The sequence below is a fragment of the Tyto alba genome, unplaced genomic scaffold (genome assembly GCF_018691265.1).
Source record: "Tyto alba isolate M040663 unplaced genomic scaffold, T.alba_DEE_v4.0 Super-Scaffold_29, whole genome shotgun sequence".
Taxonomy (NCBI): Eukaryota; Metazoa; Chordata; class Aves; order Strigiformes; family Tytonidae; genus Tyto; species Tyto alba.
In genome coordinates this window covers 1,292,731-1,311,564 of record NW_024881303.1, presented here as the reverse complement: position 1 = coordinate 1,311,564, position 18,834 = coordinate 1,292,731, and the positions used below count along the sequence as shown (strand labels likewise).

At 45.8% G+C, this 18,834-nt stretch overlaps 2 protein-coding genes across 5 annotated transcripts in view; one reads left to right on the top strand and one right to left on the bottom strand.

The window, feature by feature from the left end:
- Positions 1–3,001, bottom strand: part of TOGARAM1 (TOG array regulator of axonemal microtubules 1) — a 43,185-nt gene extending 40,184 nt beyond the window's left edge. For 2 of the 3 annotated variants that reach the window (XM_042799047.1, XM_042799048.1), the window contains exon 1: positions 1,542–2,996. In XM_042799047.1, coding sequence (XP_042654981.1) covers positions 1,542–2,933 — 1,392 coding nt within the window. In that variant the 5' untranslated portion in view covers positions 2,934–2,996. Of the gene's footprint in view, positions 1–1,541 lie in introns of all 3 variants that reach the window. The other variant, XM_042799049.1, reaches the window with a different exon arrangement.
- A 304-nt stretch (positions 3,002–3,305) lies between these two features.
- On the top strand, positions 3,306–17,677 carry KLHL28 (kelch like family member 28). 2 transcript variants are annotated; one of them, XM_042799151.1, is made up of 6 exons: positions 3,359–3,397; positions 4,528–4,615; positions 6,069–6,967; positions 9,530–9,973; positions 12,766–12,974; positions 13,629–17,677. In XM_042799151.1, exons 3-6 carry the CDS (start codon positions 6,069–6,071, stop codon positions 13,790–13,792), a joined length of 1,716 nt encoding a protein of 571 aa, XP_042655085.1. In that variant the 5' UTR covers positions 3,359–3,397; positions 4,528–4,615; the 3' UTR covers positions 13,793–17,677. The 2 variants fall into 2 exon arrangements, with proteins under 2 accessions (XP_042655087.1, XP_042655085.1); XM_042799153.1 differs by lacking the exon at positions 4,528–4,615 and having other exon boundaries at positions 3,306–3,397.
- The last annotated feature ends 1,157 nt before the right edge of the window (positions 17,678–18,834 follow it).

Here is an 18,834-nt window from a genome sequence, read left to right as displayed (position 1 = left end):
TCGAGAAAGGGCTGTCTTGAGCGGAGAACCTTCCACCATTTCAAGCAGCAGCCAGGTTTTGGTGCGTGTATTGGCTGGCTTTTGGTTTGCAGTCTACAGAAAAACACAAGCCCTGCCAGCAGCAAACAGCAGCAGTAAAAAAAGAACTCAGCCCGATTTGCCTAAAGAATGCTGTCCATTAACTATTATTTCTACAAGTCATATTAGTTAATACTGAAAAGTTGTTTCAAAAAGAAAATCTTCTTGCTCTAGGGGATGCTTCCTACACATCTTTCTGTCCAGACCCTATTTGCCTTGTACTTAACCCAAGGGAACTTGATTGCCTGATTCATTAACTCAAAAAGATACAGATCTCTTTAGCAGACTAAATAATGGTCATGCATACACCAGGGAAGGACACGGGCATGTGTGCATACAAGTACATACCTGAACTTCAAAGTTTTTACACTACGATAATGTTAACTCAGGTTTCTTTTCGTTAAGATACTTTATTAAAAGCTAGCCATCGCAAAGTAGCACTGTTCATGACCTCATCCCATACAGGAACAAGTTACTAGGCAACTGAGAATTAAATTCTGAATACATAAAAGTGGTAGTGAGGAAGTCTATTCTACAGAGCTTTCAATTTTCTAAAAACATCTGCTTGCTTAAACTCACTCGCTGGAGATCAAGTTATGATAAATTAAACCTGCCCAGTTTAAATAAAAGCAAAAAACAAAACCACAACACAACAGAAAACCTCTCAAACACAGATACACTCCCCCAGGTCTTAAAGGCATGGCTGGTATCCAAAACAGATGTCCTAGAACAGAACCACTGCCAAAGTAAGAGAGACCTGAACAATTTTTCGAAGGTTCCTTCCCTTTGCAGCCACCAACACGGTCAGCAAGAGGTTAAATCAAAACGTGTGTCAATGGGAACTGCTATTTCAGCCTGACCTATATTCTTCCTAGTCAAATCAGACAGAGGAACAAGAGCCACACACACATTTGAAAACCTCCTGGTTTTATTAGAGGTCAGCACAGCACCAAGAAGCTCTGGCTCAGCCACACTCCAGGGCTCTGCCTTCAAAGCCCAAGTTGAAGTAATTTGTCAGTTTTTCTCCAAACAGCTTCTGTATTTAGGAAACTCTGCAATCGGTCAGATACACTCAAACACAAACATACAAACAGCAGCTGTGAAGTACTTTCCCCACTCTTGTACTCATCCCCTGGGTTTTAGCTAGCCATTGTCAGAGACAGGTTGCTACAGTTAGATGTAAAGGTGTGTCAGAGTCCAGTTAACTTCAGAAAAAAAATTTTTTTTTTTTTTTTTGTAAGCGGTAAATTGCCTGCTTCCTAGTAGTCTAAAATCTGACATAAGGAGTCCTCAAGTTTGCCTTCCCAGATTGATGTACACATAGAGACCCTTGCACATAAAGTATGAGCAGTATTAGTCATACCTCACAAATACCCGCCATTTAATACACCTTCAACAACTTTCAAATCTCCCTTTGGCACACGCCTTAGAATAAAGGAGCCCAGCGAGTTACGAGTACATACCTGCTCCACACCCTTTGTGAAAGGCATCTTGGCTCCTGAACCACCTTCCCTGTCTCCAGCGTGCTCATTTTCCCAAGGCAGCTTGTTTTTTCCTTTACCTGCACTCAAGACTCTTCTCTGACTTACTCCTTGATCGGCACACGCACCATGCGAACTGGAGTTCTGCAGAACATCGTCCCTTGCGTGATACCCACAGTAGCTGTGTGCGCTCTGAGTCCTGCTGCCCATCAGCAGCCAGTCTGTGTCTGCTCCGGGGGGCAAACAGGACCCCCTGTTATGACCCGAGGACAGCAAGGGCACAGCATACTCTACAAACCCTTGGTCTACTAGCTTCGGCAGGGTCTTCCTGGCCAGCCTGGCCTGCACCGCGTGCATCACCCCATCCCCGTTGTCCTCCAGCTCCACAGCATCCACCGCCTTGAAGAGAAGGGCGGTTTTCCCCGGCCCCATGGAAGATGCCAGCACAGCGAACGCTTCCATAGCGGCATGCCGGACCCTGCGCTTGCCATCCACCAGCGCCGGAGCCAGCCCGAAGGCCAGCTTGGCCAAGTCCAGCTCCTCACTCGGGTAAGTGAGGAGGGCCACGATGCAGACGTTGACCACCTCCTCGCGGACTCTGGAGTTCTTGTGCTGCAGGTACTCCTGCTGCAGCAGCAGGGCCAGCACCTGCCGCGGACCCGCTGCCTTCATCAGCCGCAGGAGCAGGCGGTTGTATTCCTGCCGGATGGCCAGCTTGTTGTCCCCCAGGACTTTAGCAGCAGCGGAGACCAGCGGGGCCAGGAAAGCCTGGACCTGCTCGCCCAGGCGCAGGGCCAGCAGGTGGATCACCTCCAACGCCCCGAGCACCACCTTGAAGTTGGAATCATCGAGGAGGGTGAAGAGGAAGCTGATGAGCCCCAGGAGGCAGGGGGCAGGGGCGGAGGTCACCGCGGCCTGGCTGGCACCTCCAACCACCCTCTTCAGCTCCTCCACGGCTTGCGTGCGGTTCTTGTAGTCCTCCTGGTCCAGGAGGCGAGCGTGCAGCTCGGGGGGCAACAGCCCGAACTTCAGGCCGGCGCTGCCGGGCTGGGCGGGGGGCGGCGGCGGCGCCGTCCCCTCGTCGCCCATCCGGCCCTCCGGCAGCCGCTGATGGGCGCCGGGACCCCGCTCCTCCTCCTCCTCCTCCTCCTCCCGCTTCCCGGCGGGCCCGGGGCCGCCGAGCTGCCAGGCCAGGCTGCGGGACAGCTCGCCTAGGCCGCGGCGGCGGCCGCGCAGCGCCGGCCTCGGCCCCCACGGCAGCTCAGCGGCATCGCCCTCAGCCGCCGCCCGCCCACCGCGGCCGGGGCCCGCCGGCTCCTCCATGGCGAGGGCGGGCGGCGGCGGCGGCGGCGGCAGCGTGAGGGCGGCGGCCATGGGCGGCGCGGACCGGAGCCGCCCCCGCCCCGGCAACGCCGCGCAACACCCGCCGTCTCCAGGGGCCGGCCCGCAGCGCGCCTGCGCGGCGCCGCCCACCCCTCCGCAGGGGAGGGGGGGGTGAGGTGCGTGTTTGCCCGTGCGGTGCGCTCGCCCACGCCTCGCGCTCCTCCGCCACGCGTTCACTCTACAACCGGCGCTGAGGCGTAAGGCAGGAGCGGGGCTGCGCCGCCGGGGGAAAGGAACAACCTCCCGCTCCAACACCCACCCCCCCTCTCTCAGAGCGGGCGGTGGTATTTCCCGAGCGCCGCGGCGGGTGCGCGGCGCTTCCCCTTGCGCTGATTGGGCGGGGGCGAGGGGAGGTGGCGGGGCGGAAGTGACGCGGCGCGCTGCCGGGGGTGGCGGCGGCGGTGGCGGCGGCGCGGCGGGCAGGGCCTGGCCGGGGCTGCGCCCCCCGCCCGCAGGTCAGATCGGGGGGGGGGGGGGGGGAACGGGGGATGGCGCGGCCGCGGAGGGGCCCCGCGGGGTCCCCCCGCTGCCCCCCCGCTGCCCTGCGGAGCAGGGGGGCACGGGGTGGGGGGTGCAGGGAGCACCGGGTGCCCTCAGCGAGGCAGTTGCGCTTCTGCTGCTTTTTTCCTTTTTTTTTTTTTTTTTTTTTTTTTTTAACATGTAGAAAGTGGGGTTTTTTCTATTTTTTTTTTTTTATTATTTGGGGCGCACGAGGGTGTGTGGGACCGCAGTTTGCGCGGCAGCGGGTGCTTCTGAGGTTTTACGGTCTCCGGCGCGTACCGAGACTAGGCAGGGCGCTTACTGGCTCCATCCATTTTGTGGTCTAAACGAGGAGCTGGCGAGCACTTAAATATCACCCTGAAACAGCAAAGTGCCTGCAGCTCTTCCTGCTGCTTTCGCATAAAATGCTGTGCTCTGCATCACTTACCGGTTATAGCTGCATACCGTGGCTTTTTAGCGAAGTAAAACCTTCAGTAACCAAGCTTACCTGTTTATCTGATAAACCTTTTTATTTCAAATAACTTTCCCTGCTATTCAAGGCAAGTTTTACCTCCAGACTGTGAAAAAGATCTGGTAACCCCGAGCCTAGGGGCGACCGTTCAGTTTGTGTTGTGAGCCCAAAATTTTGGAGCAGCATACATTCTTCAGGGCTGGTTAATGTTCCAGCTTCTGATTTCTTGCTCGGCAATAAAATAAATGTGTGCAAGTATGTGGTGTGGGCGAGCACTGCCATGCAGGAGGGGCGTGAGGTACAACAGTAGGCATCTCTACCAAGTTGGTACAGGAAGTTTTATTTCAGCAGAATAGCTTAAATGTAGTTATTTATAACTTTTTGCAGGTTTTGCATCTGAACTGTAACCATTCCTTTTTCCTTCCCTGTGGTGTTGCCTCTTGGTTTATGATATCTGGGTGTACATACAGTCAAGTTATGAACAGAGTGCAGACAGAAAAGGAAAAGTTTTAGCTGCTGAACAGCTTCCCCCTCCCCTCATATTTGTGCTGCAAAAATCTGTGCTGTTATGTGGGAAATGCTCTTGTGTGGAATCTTGTGTTTTGTAGATACACTTAAAATACTTTCTTTTAGGTATGGGTTGTTTTTTTTTCCAGTATAGGAAATATATACTGGAATATATTGTAATACAAGAGGGATGAGCTTACTTATCTTTTGATGGGTAAGAGTTTTTCTCTCTCTAGCTGTAAGCCTTCACTTCTCTGTCAGTTCTATTATGTTCTGTATTTAAATGTTGGCAACTAATTTTATTCTTCCAGATTAAGCACTTTCTAAGTAGGCTCACTGCAAATTAGATGTCAGTTAAGGAGCTGTAAAAATGATGAACTTCTTAATAATAAGATAAAAGAAGTGAGATCTTGAAGTTTGTGTAGTCGTTTAGCAAATCAAAATTGTCAGCTTTTCAGTTCAGAAATTGAGTGGTTGTGGTGTTCTCTGGAGAACAATAGTTCTATTTCCTCGTGGTCCAGGATCCTGACGCTCTCCACCCTCACTGCTATAATAATTCAGTCTGAATAAAGAGCTGCTTCTCCAACAGGTAGTGGTGGGCAGCACCGTTGGAATTTTAATGATACTGAAATTAGAGCAGGTATCATAGTGCCTTCGAGTGTCACGATGCAAACTAAAACTTTTTGGAAGAAGCGTCTCGGGGTTTTGTGGAGTTGTAGGGAGGACCGGGGATCCTCCTCTCTGCCGTTACTGGCGATGCTGGGAAGCGTGGGGGGGTGGGAGGGGTGACAGACCCCGGGATGCTCAGCCTGCCCCCCCGGACCCGCTCCCTTGCTCACCCTGGCACCTCACCAGCTCCCACCCCTCGCTTCTGGATGGTGCAGACAGGCCCGGCGCCCGGTCTGCCCCGGCTCTGATCTCCCCGGAGGGCGAGGGCATGCCCGCTGGGGATTTGCTCTCCCCGGTGGAAGCCGCTCAGTGAGGCGAGGCAGGGATCTCCTCTGCCCGCTCAGAGTACAGTAACCCCTGCCCCAGCTCCCCTTCCCCTGCAGTCCCAGCCCCCTGGGCTCCCAGGGTCTCTCTTGCCTCTGTGCGGCGGGAGGGACCGCCAGGTTCTGGGTGAGGAAGGGCGAGCGGGGCGCTGCTCGGAGGGGATGCGCAGCAGGGCTGGGCTGCACCAGGTGGGCTGCAAGGCGGGTAGCAGGAAGTAGTTTAAGAACTTTTCAAACTTTGTTTGAAAGCAGCCGGTTCTATTCTTTCTTTATCTCTCTTTATTTCGGTCACTCTTGGGTTTTCTCAAATATCTAATGTAGAATCCTGTCCTGTATTCAACGCTTTAGATAATATGCATTTTACTCCAGAACAAGAAAAAAAAAAAAAAAAGTGGTGGTTGGTTTTGAGTTGGTTTTTTTTTTTTTTGAGTTGATGATTAATATAGCATACACTATTAATAAACGTTTAATTGTCCTGGATTTAACTTGCCTGAAAAAGCATAGCACATAAGGATTGAAAAAGTCAATTGGAAAGTAATAAACCTAAATAAGATAAAAGCAAAAACGGAAAAATATTTTTTTAAAATGTTATGTATGGCACGTCTAAGTAACATGAGTAATGAAACCGTTGAAGTGAAGCCCTGAGTAATGCGTTAAAAATTCTGTTTGTCACAGATGGACCAGTCGTCTCCAACCTACATGCTTGCCAACTTAACCCACTTGCATTCTGAACAGCTTCTGCAAGGCTTGAACCTCCTTCGCCAGCATCACGAGCTCTGTGACATTATCCTTAGAGTCGGCGATGTCAAGATCCATGCCCACAAAGTGGTGCTGGCCAGCATCAGTCCCTACTTCAAAGCCATGTTCACTGGGAACCTCTCGGAGAAGGAGAACGCGGAGGTGGAGTTCCAGTGCATCGACGAGGCAGCCCTGCAGGCCATCGTGGAGTACGCCTACACGGGGACCGTGTTCATCTCGCAGGACACCGTAGAGTCACTTCTTCCAGCTGCGAATCTCCTCCAGATCAAACTGGTGGTGAAGGAGTGTTGTGCGTTTCTTGAAAGCCAGCTTGATCCTGGCAACTGCATCGGGATTTCTCGCTTTGCAGAGACCTACGGCTGCCATGACCTCTACGTGGCTGCTAGCAAGTACATTTGCCAAAACTTTGAAGATGTTTGTCAGACAGAAGAATTTTTTGAGCTTACGCATTCTGAATTGGATGAAATAGTTTCCAATGACTGCCTGAACGTTGTGACGGAAGAAACCGTTTTTTATGCGCTGGAGTCCTGGATCAAATACGACGTGCAGGAGCGACAGAAGTACTTGGCACAGCTGCTACATTGCGTTCGGTTGCCACTGCTGAGCGTTAAGTTTCTTACCAGGTTGTATGAAGCAAATCATCTCATTCGTGATGACCACACCTGCAAACATCTGCTAAATGAGGCCCTGAAGTACCACTTCATGCCTGAACACAGACTCTCCCACCAGACCATGTTGATGACACGACCCCGCTGCGCTCCTAAAGTTCTTTGTGCCGTGGGAGGAAAAGCTGGACTGTTTGCATGTTTGGAGAGGTAAGTAACAGCACTTGAGTGGTGTGACATTCCCGCATGTTTGTTATTCCCCTGGGTGAGGATTAAGACAATCTTTGTGAAGCTGTGCTTTGCAGGACTGTAGTTACTGCTTGCCTTCATAAGAACTCCAGAGTAGATTTTTTTTTTTTTTTTGAACAAGGATGAGCACTGAATTCAAAATGCTTCTTTGATTTCAAGAGTAATCTTTGGTGCTATGGGTTTGTGTTTCTGCTAACACAGATAGCTATAAAATCTTATCATTTTAATTCTGTTGATTGAGAATTTGAGTAATAAAACTCTGTATTCTGCTTCTTTATCCTTTCAGGTCTTTTCATTTCACGTAATTTTTCCTCGATCTATTATTATTCTAGACAATCAAATCCTAAAATTTAACCTAATGAATGACAAATATGCTTCCTGATAACTCAAAAGTCCTTGGCATTGAAATAGACTTAATCAGAGAAGAGCAAAGGGGTAATTCTTAGCAATGTCACGTTCTTGATCATAATGTAATCACACCTTTCATCTCTGCTGCTGAGTAGTTTCCGTATCCGTGCTGGCAGAAACAGGTCAGTGCCCATCCTTCTTTACCTGGCTTTCACAATGAAGCTCCTCTTCAGTAACTGGAGCACAGCGCTGAGGCTAGCCATGTGAGCAAAAGCAATGAATTAGAAACTCAGCTTTCTTCCCAATACTGGTATGGTTGGGTTTACTTATAACATTGTATTACCATTTCCAGAAATGGTAGGTAAGCTGTGCGTGGGTCTGCGTGTACGTGCACACTTATACATAGACATCTAGTGCTTTGATGTTGAATATCCCCTTATCAGCTCAGTAAACGTCTTCTGCACTAAGGCACGCTACCCAAACTGGTTCTACAGCTGAATTCTGGGGTAATATTTTACTCTCAGATATTTTTTGTGACAGTTCCGTGCTTGCATAGATATATACATACACTTAAAAACCTGGGAAGATCTGTACGTTCTTTTTGCCCTTGTTTACACATGTTGTCAAAGTTACTTAAAGTTAACTTTCCCGATAATAGGGATTGGTAGTAAACTAGGTGTTGGGACTGGGAATTGTTGGGTTTATAGATTTAAAAAATAAAGGGGCTTTTGTGCTTAATAAAAAAATCTGTTTGAGTGAATAAACCTGTTCTCTGATACTCTTCAGCTGTTTCCTTCACAGCTTCTTCAGTGGTTTTAACATTATTGGATACCAATGTAGTCCGGATAATTTTGATATTTTTTTTAAAAACAAAAGTGTTCTTTACTACTGTAATAATGTTTTAATGCATACAAAAATTTGCTCTTCCTTGATTTATTATTTGTATTATTATTTCCTAAACTGTTGTTTTGGTTTAAACAATTGCTCTCAACATACCAAAAAAGGGGAGGGGGCAGCCACAGCTTCTCTGGGCACCCTGTGCCAGCGCCTCACCGCCCGCACAGGGAAGTAGGAATCCTTAGTTCCACTACTGTCATTCTACTTTTCATTTGTACTTGCAGGAAGGCTGTTTAGTTGTTTTTTTTTTTTTTTTTTTTTCACTTAGCTGCTGCTTTGTATTAACAAAATTACTTAGAGTATATTCAGTCCTGCTCTTTTGTGCCTGGGCTGCTGCTGCCAGGCGTCAGTCTGGTGTTTCAGCAGTCCCTGCTTCTGGGTTCTTAGTCAGTGCCTGCCAGCTCTCCAGTGGCTTCATTTTCTTCTATGTTTTTTGAACAGATCATATTTTCTGCATACTAGATATTCTTTTAAATCATTTAAGTAGTGTAAACTATTTAGTTTAAATAGTACCTCAACTATTTAGCTAGGCTGACTGGACTTTATGCGTGTTAGGCTAGATCCACCATATTTCAACACTGAGTGTAATTAAAAGAAAATGCAAATAAGCAGTATTTTGAAAACAGGTTTTTCAAATTAGTTGGTACTACTTTGACATTTTGTTAAAATTATACAGTGCATGTGAAATACGTATTTATAAAACTACAGTTTGTACTTTCTAAAAGTATGTTTGAACATATATATAGGCATGTGCTTCCCCCTTTCTAATTCTCCTTTTCTCTGTCTCCCATCTCTGCGGCTGTTCTGACTGTTGTGGTTTGTTTTTTTTTCTTATTATTTTTTTCAGTTTACCTTTTTTATCCCTTTGGTTTGTATTTTTAGCTTCCCGCAGTCACAGCCTGCCTCCAAAAGCTGCTGTGCTGTCAGCACTGTATTGTCTTCCTTCACGTTAGCCACGGTGCAGGCCTGCTTTCTCCGTAGTCTGCCTGGTTTCTAGTTTCAGAATTCGTCAGTTCAGGTCTCGGACTGGGTGCAGTAGCTACTTGCAGTGTCGCTGCATCGCACTGTACGCTGTGAGGCCCTGCGGTTTTAACGCTTTAGGACAATATTCTGAGCAGCATTGGGTTTTAGCTTACGTCTGGGCTGTTGGAAGAAACAGCAAACATCAGATGGGACGTACGAGATAACCTTAAAACTGTGTTTTGTAATGCCCATTTGCACTTCGCACCGCTTCTGAACGCTAGGTTTGCTCACATAATCTTTGTTTTTCTATTTCAGTGTTGAAATGTATTTTCCCCAGAATGACTCCTGGATAGGCCTGGCACCTCTTAGCATTCCCCGCTACGAATTTGGCATATGTGTCCTCGACCAGAAAATCTACGTTGTGGGAGGGATTGCCACCCACGTGTGTCAAGGCATCAGTTACCGAAAGCACGAGAATTCTGTGGAGTGCTGGGACCCCGATACCAACACTTGGACATCGCTTGAAAGGATGTTTGAGAGCCGGAGTACTCTGGGAGTGGTGGTTCTGGCAGGAGAGCTCTACGCCTTAGGTGGCTACGACGGGCAGTCTTACCTCCGAACTGTGGAGAAATACATCCCGAAAGTGAAGGAATGGCAGCTGGTGGCCCCGATGAACAAAACGAGGAGTTGTTTTGCTGCGGCCGTCTTGGACGGAATGATCTATGCCATTGGTGGTTACGGTCCTGCCCACATGAACAGGTAGGTGCTTTTGATGCGTGTCGCTCGGTGTCCAAAGCTGGAAATCAGCGAAGCTCACTGTTAAGCTTGTGTTCAGCAGCCAATTAAAAACCATGCTAAAGCAGGTTGGTAACCCACAGCGGGCCTCATTAATCCCTGTTCTGCAGTGTCAGTCTAATAATTCAACTGGGAAGTCTTTATTTTAACTTTATGTGCTCCAGCCCAGGGCTGGTTTCTCTGGGTTTGTTTGGTTTTTGTTTGGTTGGTTGGTTGTTTTTTTAAATCCTTAAGGAGAGGAAATGATAAAGGCAGAGACATACATGCATATTACTAAGCAAAGTGGTGCAAGGCCCCTGACCTTGCGGACAGACCCCCAGGCTGGTTAACTCAGGCAGATCAGCGTGGCCTGGGCTTGTTTCCTCAGCCCCCGAGGTGAGGTGTGCTTGTGTCTGTGCCAGGGCGCTGCACGGCGGCTGCTGAGCTCTCAGCAGAGGCTTTTGCTCCGCGCTGCGCCGGGGGGGCTCCGTACAGCCTCGGACCTCAGGCCTGCGAAATGTTAGGCTGCGTGGTTAGCCTTGACGCTTAAAAACCCTGGTCTGAAATGAATGGGGTTTTTCACATGCTTAACACGCACAAAACAGGTACACAGCTCAGATGGAATCTTAAAGCGGGTCTTCCTGATAAGGGTAAAGTTCGGGTTGGTGGTTCCTGGTCTGGCTCCTGGGTGGAAGTGGGCTTGCTTCAGACCTTCAGGGAGGTTTCCTGGTACCAGCATGCTCTTTAATTGTTCTGTTCCACGTCTCTCTGTATGGATGGACAGAGGCATTTAGTTATGCAAAGAAATAATTCCTACTCTTTTTTTCATTTAAATGGGAACAAATCAGCCGTATGTCCCTCTAGGAAGCACGTTAATAAACTACAAGCCTAAAAAGCTAAATAAAGAATGAAAATTAAAATCTCGCTTATAGGAAGGGATGCGTTGATTGTTTAACTGTGTAGTATAATAACATTTCACTAGTTGTTAATTGTACGTACTTTTTATGCATGATACATTTTTATATAAATCCACAGTGAAGCCAAGGATTCGTTTCCAAATAGGAAAGTGTAGCTAAGTAGTTCTCATTTGGAAAATACAAACAATTTCTTAAATTAAAACTGTGTGGTATGGTTGTGACAGGATTTTACGAAACTTAATGTGGCGTTATTATAATTTCTTATATTTTAAATTATGAACTGCAATAGTTGAAGGACTTCATAGACTAGCAAACCATCTCTGAAAGTTTTCTGTTGACTCTAGAACTTCTTCACATAGGAATTTGACCCAGAATAATTAAGCTGTGCTGTTGTCCTGTGTGGTCACCCTTAGCTCCGTACCGTCTTTGTACCACACAGAACTATCGGCTTTAGCGGTAGCTTAGAGCAAAGTCAATAGCAGAGCAGAGCAGGCGTGCCAGGAGTTGCTGGGGGACGCTCCCTGCGCTGCAGCCTTGTTGCACAGACCATAAAAAAATGAAGATAATCAAGCCCTTGCCCTATGCCAGAAGTGGTTCCCAAAAGTTGAATGCTCCGTGTGCGCACAGGCCTTGGAAAGGTAACCTCGGTAACCTGCTTTCGGGAAATAAAAGACTCCTCACTGGAGCAGTAGGAAACAACTTTGTCAGCCTGGCACTTCTGAAGGGAAAGCTCTTAACATTAAAACTCTGCAGAAGCCTTCCTCCTTGTACTACATTTCCTCTCTCAGTCAGAAAGGAATTGCCAGCAGCTCCTGTAGAGTTACTGGAATCTGATATTTCATTATTTGCCTTTTTTAATTTACTTTTTATTGAATAATTTTAATTTTATTAATTGTTCAAGGGTGCAAGTAATATGCCGTGTTGTGGAGTCACTAATCATGCAGGCTCTAGCATTAAAAGCAAGCTGACTGCAGTGTAATTAAGCACCTTTTCTCCAACTCTGTAGTGCTTCTGCTTTTTCTCTTCCCCTCTTTTCTGCCCCCTCATGCTAATGAAGCTACACTTTGGGCAGGGAATGCCTACGTGCCATGAGTGTATTAATGACTGACCATCTGTACAGCTCTAGTGATCAAAAAAAAAACCAACAATGATGATGATAATTCATTTCTATTTTATTCTGAAGGCCTCTTCTACCCTTAGTGTTTTGATCAGCAACCTCTTTACTGCTTTTCCTGAGGGATATGCTCTCTATGTTTGTTTGTTTTTTTCTCTCTGCCTGTTATTTTCAGGCAAGCCTCAAGGAAGTTTTTGATTTGATGTGTTACCCAAACAGATACACTTCAGATCTGCATTGTGTTTTTCACGAGTTGCTTTTTTCATAAATAGCAGCAGTCATCCTTGAAAGAGCTTTCAGTTCTGAGGCCAGCTTTGAAAAATCGTGCTTTGTTTCACTGTGCAACCCAAAGATCCAGGGTAGTGGCACGAGGACGTCAGCGAAGCAGCTGAACGGCGGTTGCTGAGTTGGGGTGAAATATCTTAAAACTGCTTTTTGGTAGCGCCCTGCTGAGAGCCTCCAGCTGCTTTGTGTTGTCCAGGGACACTAGGACGTGACTGTCGCTTCTGGGGTGGCAGTGCTGGCTTTACCTTCTCACGTGCTGCTGTTGGGTGGTACAGAGCCACCACGCTGCAAATTTTGCCATCAGCTCATGCACTGTTTATATTGTGCTGCTGTTATTCCCGTGTGGGGTGATACCGGTTGGCAGAACTAGAGGTACCTCTGACAAATGCAGGTTTCTTGTGGAGTGAAATTGAAACGCCACTAAAATCCAAGCCTCACGAGTTGTTTGTTTGTATTTGCAGCATGGAGCGTTACGATCCGAGTAAAAACTCGTGGGAGACAGTCGCTTCAATGGCTGATAAGCGAATAAACTTTGGTGTTGGTGTCATGCTGGGCTTCATTTTCGTAGTAGGTGGACACAATGGTGTGTCTCACCTATCGAGCATTGAGAGATATGATCCTCACCAAAATCAGTGGACTGTGTGTCGACCCATGAAGGAACCCAGAACAGGTAGGGACACACAAAACTCGGCAGTTAACTCTGATACATCCTTCTGGGAATGAACTGCTGCCTGAGCTGATAGTAGCTGCAATAAAATTGCAGTGATTTGTCTGCAAAGCACTGCGCCACATCTGTGAAGGAGGGTCACTTAATCAGCTCGGTGAAAGAATGAGTATTTATTTCTCTGTCTTTAATTACAGTCCAGTTTATTAATACTGAGCTGTAAGAAAACTAATATGAAGTACTATTTCTACTCTACCTTCTATTTTTTCATTGAGTTTGAGTGAGTTTCAGCAATTCTGTAGTTGCTGTTCTGTTGTATTTTATTTTACGTTGAGACTCAGTATCTTTTCTTCTGTCTCTCTGACGAGGAGCGTTGGGACAGAAGAGCGTGACTTTTCTTGTGCACATTCCTATAATACAGTAAAAAAGAAATGTAAGACCTGCAGAGAGGGACTCTTGTGTACACCCATTTTCTTTAAAGACAGCTCAAAGAAGGAGAGGCTGTGAGAACTTGTCTGTCCAGCCTTCAGGTTGGGGGGGGGGGGGGGTGGTCCAGTTAGGAGCAAAAATACTACCCATTTCCTCGCTTCGGTGATCATACAATCATTTGGGTTTGTTTTGTTGTTTTTTTGTTTTGTTGTTTTGTTTTCTTTCCAATAGGAGTTGGTGCAGCTGTAATTGATAACTACCTTTATGTAGTTGGAGGTCATTCAGGGTCGTCCTATCTGAACACTGTACAGAAATACGATCCCATCTCAGATACCTGGCTGGACTCTGCTGGGATGATGTACTGTCGATGCAATTTTGGTTTGACTGCACTTTGATGAAAAGCAGGACTTTGTGGACGTGATGCAAAGGTGGAGCTTAATCTGCTTGAAAATGAACCCTGCGGGTGGAGACCATAAGCTGCATTTTCTGAAGTTGGAAGGTTGGAGCAATGTGGTGAAGTTGGGGTTGAAATGAGGAAGGATTCGTTTTCCTCCAGTAATTGGCCTTTGTGACATTAGTGACATGGGCGGAAGGAATGGAAAGCTTATTTCCAGCTGGGTTTAGATAGCATCCTGTTAATGGCAGTGAATTTCAGAGAGTACTGTCCATGCCTGGGATATGGTTAGAAAACTTGCTGTATATCTAACCCTTTCACTTTCTAGAGCTTTTCTCTCTTCCTCCTGCCTACTATGAAACATGAAGTTTACTGTGCGTGGGGTGAGAGTTGTGTGAATGTGTTGTGTGACTGGGCAGTGTGCAGATAGTTGTCTGGTTGTGTCTTCATAGTAAGAAAATGCCAGTGCTTCATAATTTTTTTTTTTATGAACAGTAACTAAAGGGCTGCCTTGTTCCTGTATCTCAAGGTTTGTAAATAATAAATGCCATAGTATGTTGCCTGTACACTCCCCTTTGTTACCTGCTTACTGGTAGGAGGGCTGGGATGGTAATTGGGAACTACTTAAAGACATTTACAGGGCAAATTTATTGCTGCTTAATGAAATCTTTGGCTCTGATGAAATCACGGTTTTAACTTCACTTATACTTTATTTTTGTGGATAAATGAGTGCTAGATTAAACGACTTCATCTTGCTAGTCTGCTGTGTGTTTTCAATTGTAATGCAAGGAAAAATGACAACAGTAGTGCATCGGGAGATGCCACGGCAGCATTCATGGCATGATATAAAATAAATACTCAAAAATGAATCCGTCCCATCCTTTCTCCCAAGCGCACTTGTGTCCATATTCCGTATAACTTCCTTTTTTAAAAGAATGTATGATTGCTTTCTCAGAGTGTTCAGATATAAAAATGGTGCTAAATGTAGGACTTAACAATAAGGCTGTTACTGAATTTAGTGCAGTATGCATAAAGCATGGTTGTTTTGATTGTTCTACTGTTTTCGTTTCTTATTTGCTTGATACATTTGTGCCTATGAAAACTGTCAAGAATAACACAGTGTACTGAACGAGCTCTACGTTTGTTACATTTTTCTTTTTTCTTTTTTTTTTTTTTTTTTTTTTCCTTCCGAGCTACGTTTACTGTTCCTATTCTCACCAATACATAAGTAGGGAGTGAACAGTGGGAGCCCATCTCGGGTTCTTCGGTCTTGCCTTTAACACGAGTCGCGGTCAGTGAGAGGCGCGGGGCGTAGCTGCTCATCCCAAACCTTTCCTGCCCAAGGGGGTGCTGGCGCTCGGTTCCTCTGACCAGCCAGAGTCTCCAGAGATACAACTTTGTGATAGCCCGAAACTCAGTGAAATTTGGGGCAGAGAAACAGAAAGCGAGGCTGTGGGCTATAGCCGTTATTTAAAATAGACGACCGAATAAATACGAATTTTAGCTAACTTAGAATGCTTTGGTTTTTCTTCTGAATTTAGCTAGGAATCATGGTTATCTTGAATTTCTGTTTTGAAGTCTGTGTGTGTATTGCCAGGCCTGGTACTGAAGAATTTTTCTGCCTCCGGAGTTACTTTCCCCTTGTTTTAATATGTTAATTTAACGTTTTGTTTCTCCCTGTTTTTTCTAGCCCATGCAGTATTATTTTTGAAGGTGCAATAATATTTGAAATAGTTGTTTTAAAAGCCATTTCTTTATAAGTATGCTAAGTGGAGGGTTTTGGGTGTACTTGATTTGTTCTAAGCTCCTGCCGAGCTAGTTGCAGCGAGGCAGGCGGTGGTGGTCCTTGTTCTTCCGTATGCTAACGTGCAGATTCTTAACCGTCAAGGGGACGAGGGTGTTTTCACCATAAAACATTATTCATAGATAACAGGCGTTTGCACAGATTATAAAATCCTGCACCTATTCTTCAAATTTTGGTGGAATCAAGCAGGACTTTAAAAGCAAATAAAACCAGCGGTTTCAGTGTTTTCCATGCAGTTGATTTGACCCAACGAGGATTCCAGTTTTACAGCAATAATAGCGTAAGTTCGTTATTCCCGTGACTCTGTTGATAGGACACCGTAGCTGCGTGGTGGTGTTGCGTGTCTGTGTGGGGAGGAGGAGGAAGGGGGGCAGGTTTGGGGCTGGGGGCTGCGGGAGGCGTTCCAGCCCCCCCGCATCGCCTGCCCTCTGGCAGAGGCGCGAGCTGGGCGCCTGCCCGCGCTCGTTGGCTTTTCCAGTCTGTTCCACAGAGGGGCCGTGGGTTGTCATGTTTCCCAGCATGCGCCAGAGGGAAAGATGCTTAACAAACGAATATTAAAATAAGAAAAAGTCCTTACCTAAAGGGGGAGTTTATGCCTTTTACTGATAGAAGGCTTTCCGCGCGGTTTGATACGTACCGTACTTTTTAGATTTTTAACTGCGGTGGGGTTCCATGAAGGCAGATGCTCATGTACATGTTCTGATTGGGAATATTAGTAAACACTGTTTTCAGTTAGTAGAAGGCAGTGCAAGGTGTAGAAATAGTTTTGACTTCATCAGAACAAGCAATCCGTGGGTCAGGGCGGTGTTGATGGTCATTCAATGTTGAGACAAACCTCTTTCATTTATGGAAGTCAAAACGCTTAACGCTGCAAAATGCTTCCTTCTCTTTACCTAGGCAGTGGCAATGTTCAATCAGGCCGTAGAGGCTGACCCCATATTGTGTCATGTGGTGCTGCTCAATTTGATAGCAGCGTAAACAATTTTTCAGGATGCAGGCTTGGTCTGAAGAATGGGAGAAATGCTTAATGAAATATCCTGCTGGTATTAGATGAACTGCTTAGCCAGCCAGGGACTGAGGAGTGTCCCAACCCAGGGATCGTGTCCCTTCAAATCACGTCATCTTCATTTTCTGTTCCGGGTGCTTGTTGTCCTGTTCACTGAAGTGCTTGGTTGTAGGAAGATCAGACACAACAGTTGGTTTAAATCTGCATTTAAAGAACAATGCTGTCGTTTTAATGCCTGTCTTGCAGCTTAAAAATTAAGGACCTTCAAATAAGATGTCACACAACTATAAATTATCATCCAGTTCTACTTCTTAATCACTCAAAATTGTCTGTAAAGCACTTTAAAATGGGTATGAGTTTATATGTGTACATAGAGTTCCTGAATTTCTGCTTTTTGGTTGGTTTTGTTTTGTTTTGTTTTTTTCCAAGGTATTCATCTGTAAGTTTCTTGACAGTCTCTCCTACTAGGAATACTTTTCTTTCAGAGAGTCTAGTTGGAATTTCTAGAGGGGCAAATGTGTCCAGTATGCAGTACAAACAGTTAATTCTTTCTGGGAGACAGGGTCTTACTTTTGTGAATTTGCCATCTGTAAGTCCCCATTCACTGTATGAAACAATGCAAAATGTCCAAACTTGCCTTAAATTCTTGATAGCTAACTGAAACACAAAGGACTGGATGATAATTCCTATTTTTTTGCCTTATGCGCTGTGCTGTATTTTAAACCCAAGGATAACTATAATTTTTAGCAGGATTTAATAATTGTACAGAGAATACCAAATTGTACTCGGACTTGACCAGAGTGCTTTGGTTGGGAGTATAAAATGGTATATGTAGTTTTGTGTACGTAGAGTGTTTTTACGTGTACATCTTCTTTTAGCAGTGATGTTCTGGTTTTGTTCTTGTTTACAAAAGTGGCATTTGAGTTCAACAGGAAAATAACCGTAACCTGCGTTCTCGGTCTTTACTGGCGTTCTCAGTATGTTTGCTCTTGTGATAATGCTCTGTAAGTACTGTTGTAACTATTTCATTGAATGTGAAACAATTTAGTAAATAAACCTGGGGAAAAAAACTTTAATTTTTACGCATTCATTGGATGGTGAATATAAACAGGCTGGAGCTTTAGTAACCACAGGCACTCCTCTCTCCAGTAGTGAAATGGAAATTTAAGGTTTGGTGACTGCGGTAAAATTACTTTTTTTGCCATCTTAATCTAAATACAGGCAGAAATGACTTCATTTTTTGACACAGTTGAGAGCAGGGATTGGTGTGTTGAACTCTTTCCGGCCCAAGGCCTGAATTCAGCTTCAGGTTGCTGCTGCAGGAGGTGCCGTTCGCTGCTGGTACTCAGCAATACTGTCCTTAAAATACACGGAATCATGTCAGCTGTGAACTCCAGCTAGAAAACACTGCCTTTTCTAGCCTTAGTCACGCTGGAGCTGGCACACAAGGAAAACACACAAGTGATTTTCTTGCAGGGGGGCAGGGAGGGAAGATTTACTGTATTAATAAAAGACTCTCAGGTAATACCCATCAAGGACTTAGTTTTAGCTTTCCCTAAGTTTAAAGGTTGCTATTACACGTTGTTGTAGCAAGTATTTCAAAACACATTCAGCAGATAGACAGGGCGGGTGAGGATTTTTTCCAGTTCATTTCAGCATAAAGTTACTCATTTTTAAAAAAACATCAGGTTGTGTCAGAAAAATTCAAACGCCTTGCCGTAACATTTGGCTTGAATCAGCACTGGGCAGTACAATGCACAACGACTGTAGCCCTCTACTTTTTTGGGTCCCAAATATACTTAATACACTGACCTTAATTTTAGGAAGGGCCAGGAACATAATGGTAAAAGGAACATAACCGAAGGGGTTCTAGCTGTCTATGTTAACTAGAGATGGCAAAAAAAAAAAAAAATTAAAATCTGGTGCGCTTTTTTTTTTTTTTTTTTAAAAAAAAATAATAATTCTGAGACCACCATAGGTGCACCTGGTAAATGTTGACTTGGGGAGCTGCAGTAGAGTGCTTTTCTTTCTTGGTGAGCATGGCACCTTCCACTAAATGCCTGCAAATCAAGAAGTCCTAGGGCTGGCGCAGGCTGCTGCTGGAGGAAGTGTCTGGCGAGTGCCTGCCCTCGCACGGGCTGAGAGAGCCCAAGGGCCTGTGCCGAATCCACCCTGCGTTTATCATCTGCTACCTCTTCCTAGTATGTGGTCTCCTCCTCGGGTAAGGTCGTTC

Excerpts from the sequence above, each read along its gene's own strand:
- KLHL28 (XM_042799153.1), top strand. The coding sequence starts at position 6,069 with ATGGACCAGTCGTCTCCAACCTACATGCTTGCCAACTTAACCCACTTG. Across the intron at positions 6,968-9,529 it reads CTGTTTGCATGTTTGGAGAG|TGTTGAAATGTATTTTCCCC; the intron begins GTAAGTAACAGC and ends TTTCTATTTCAG. Across the intron at positions 9,974-12,765 it reads GGTCCTGCCCACATGAACAG|CATGGAGCGTTACGATCCGA; the intron begins GTAGGTGCTTTT and ends TTGTATTTGCAG.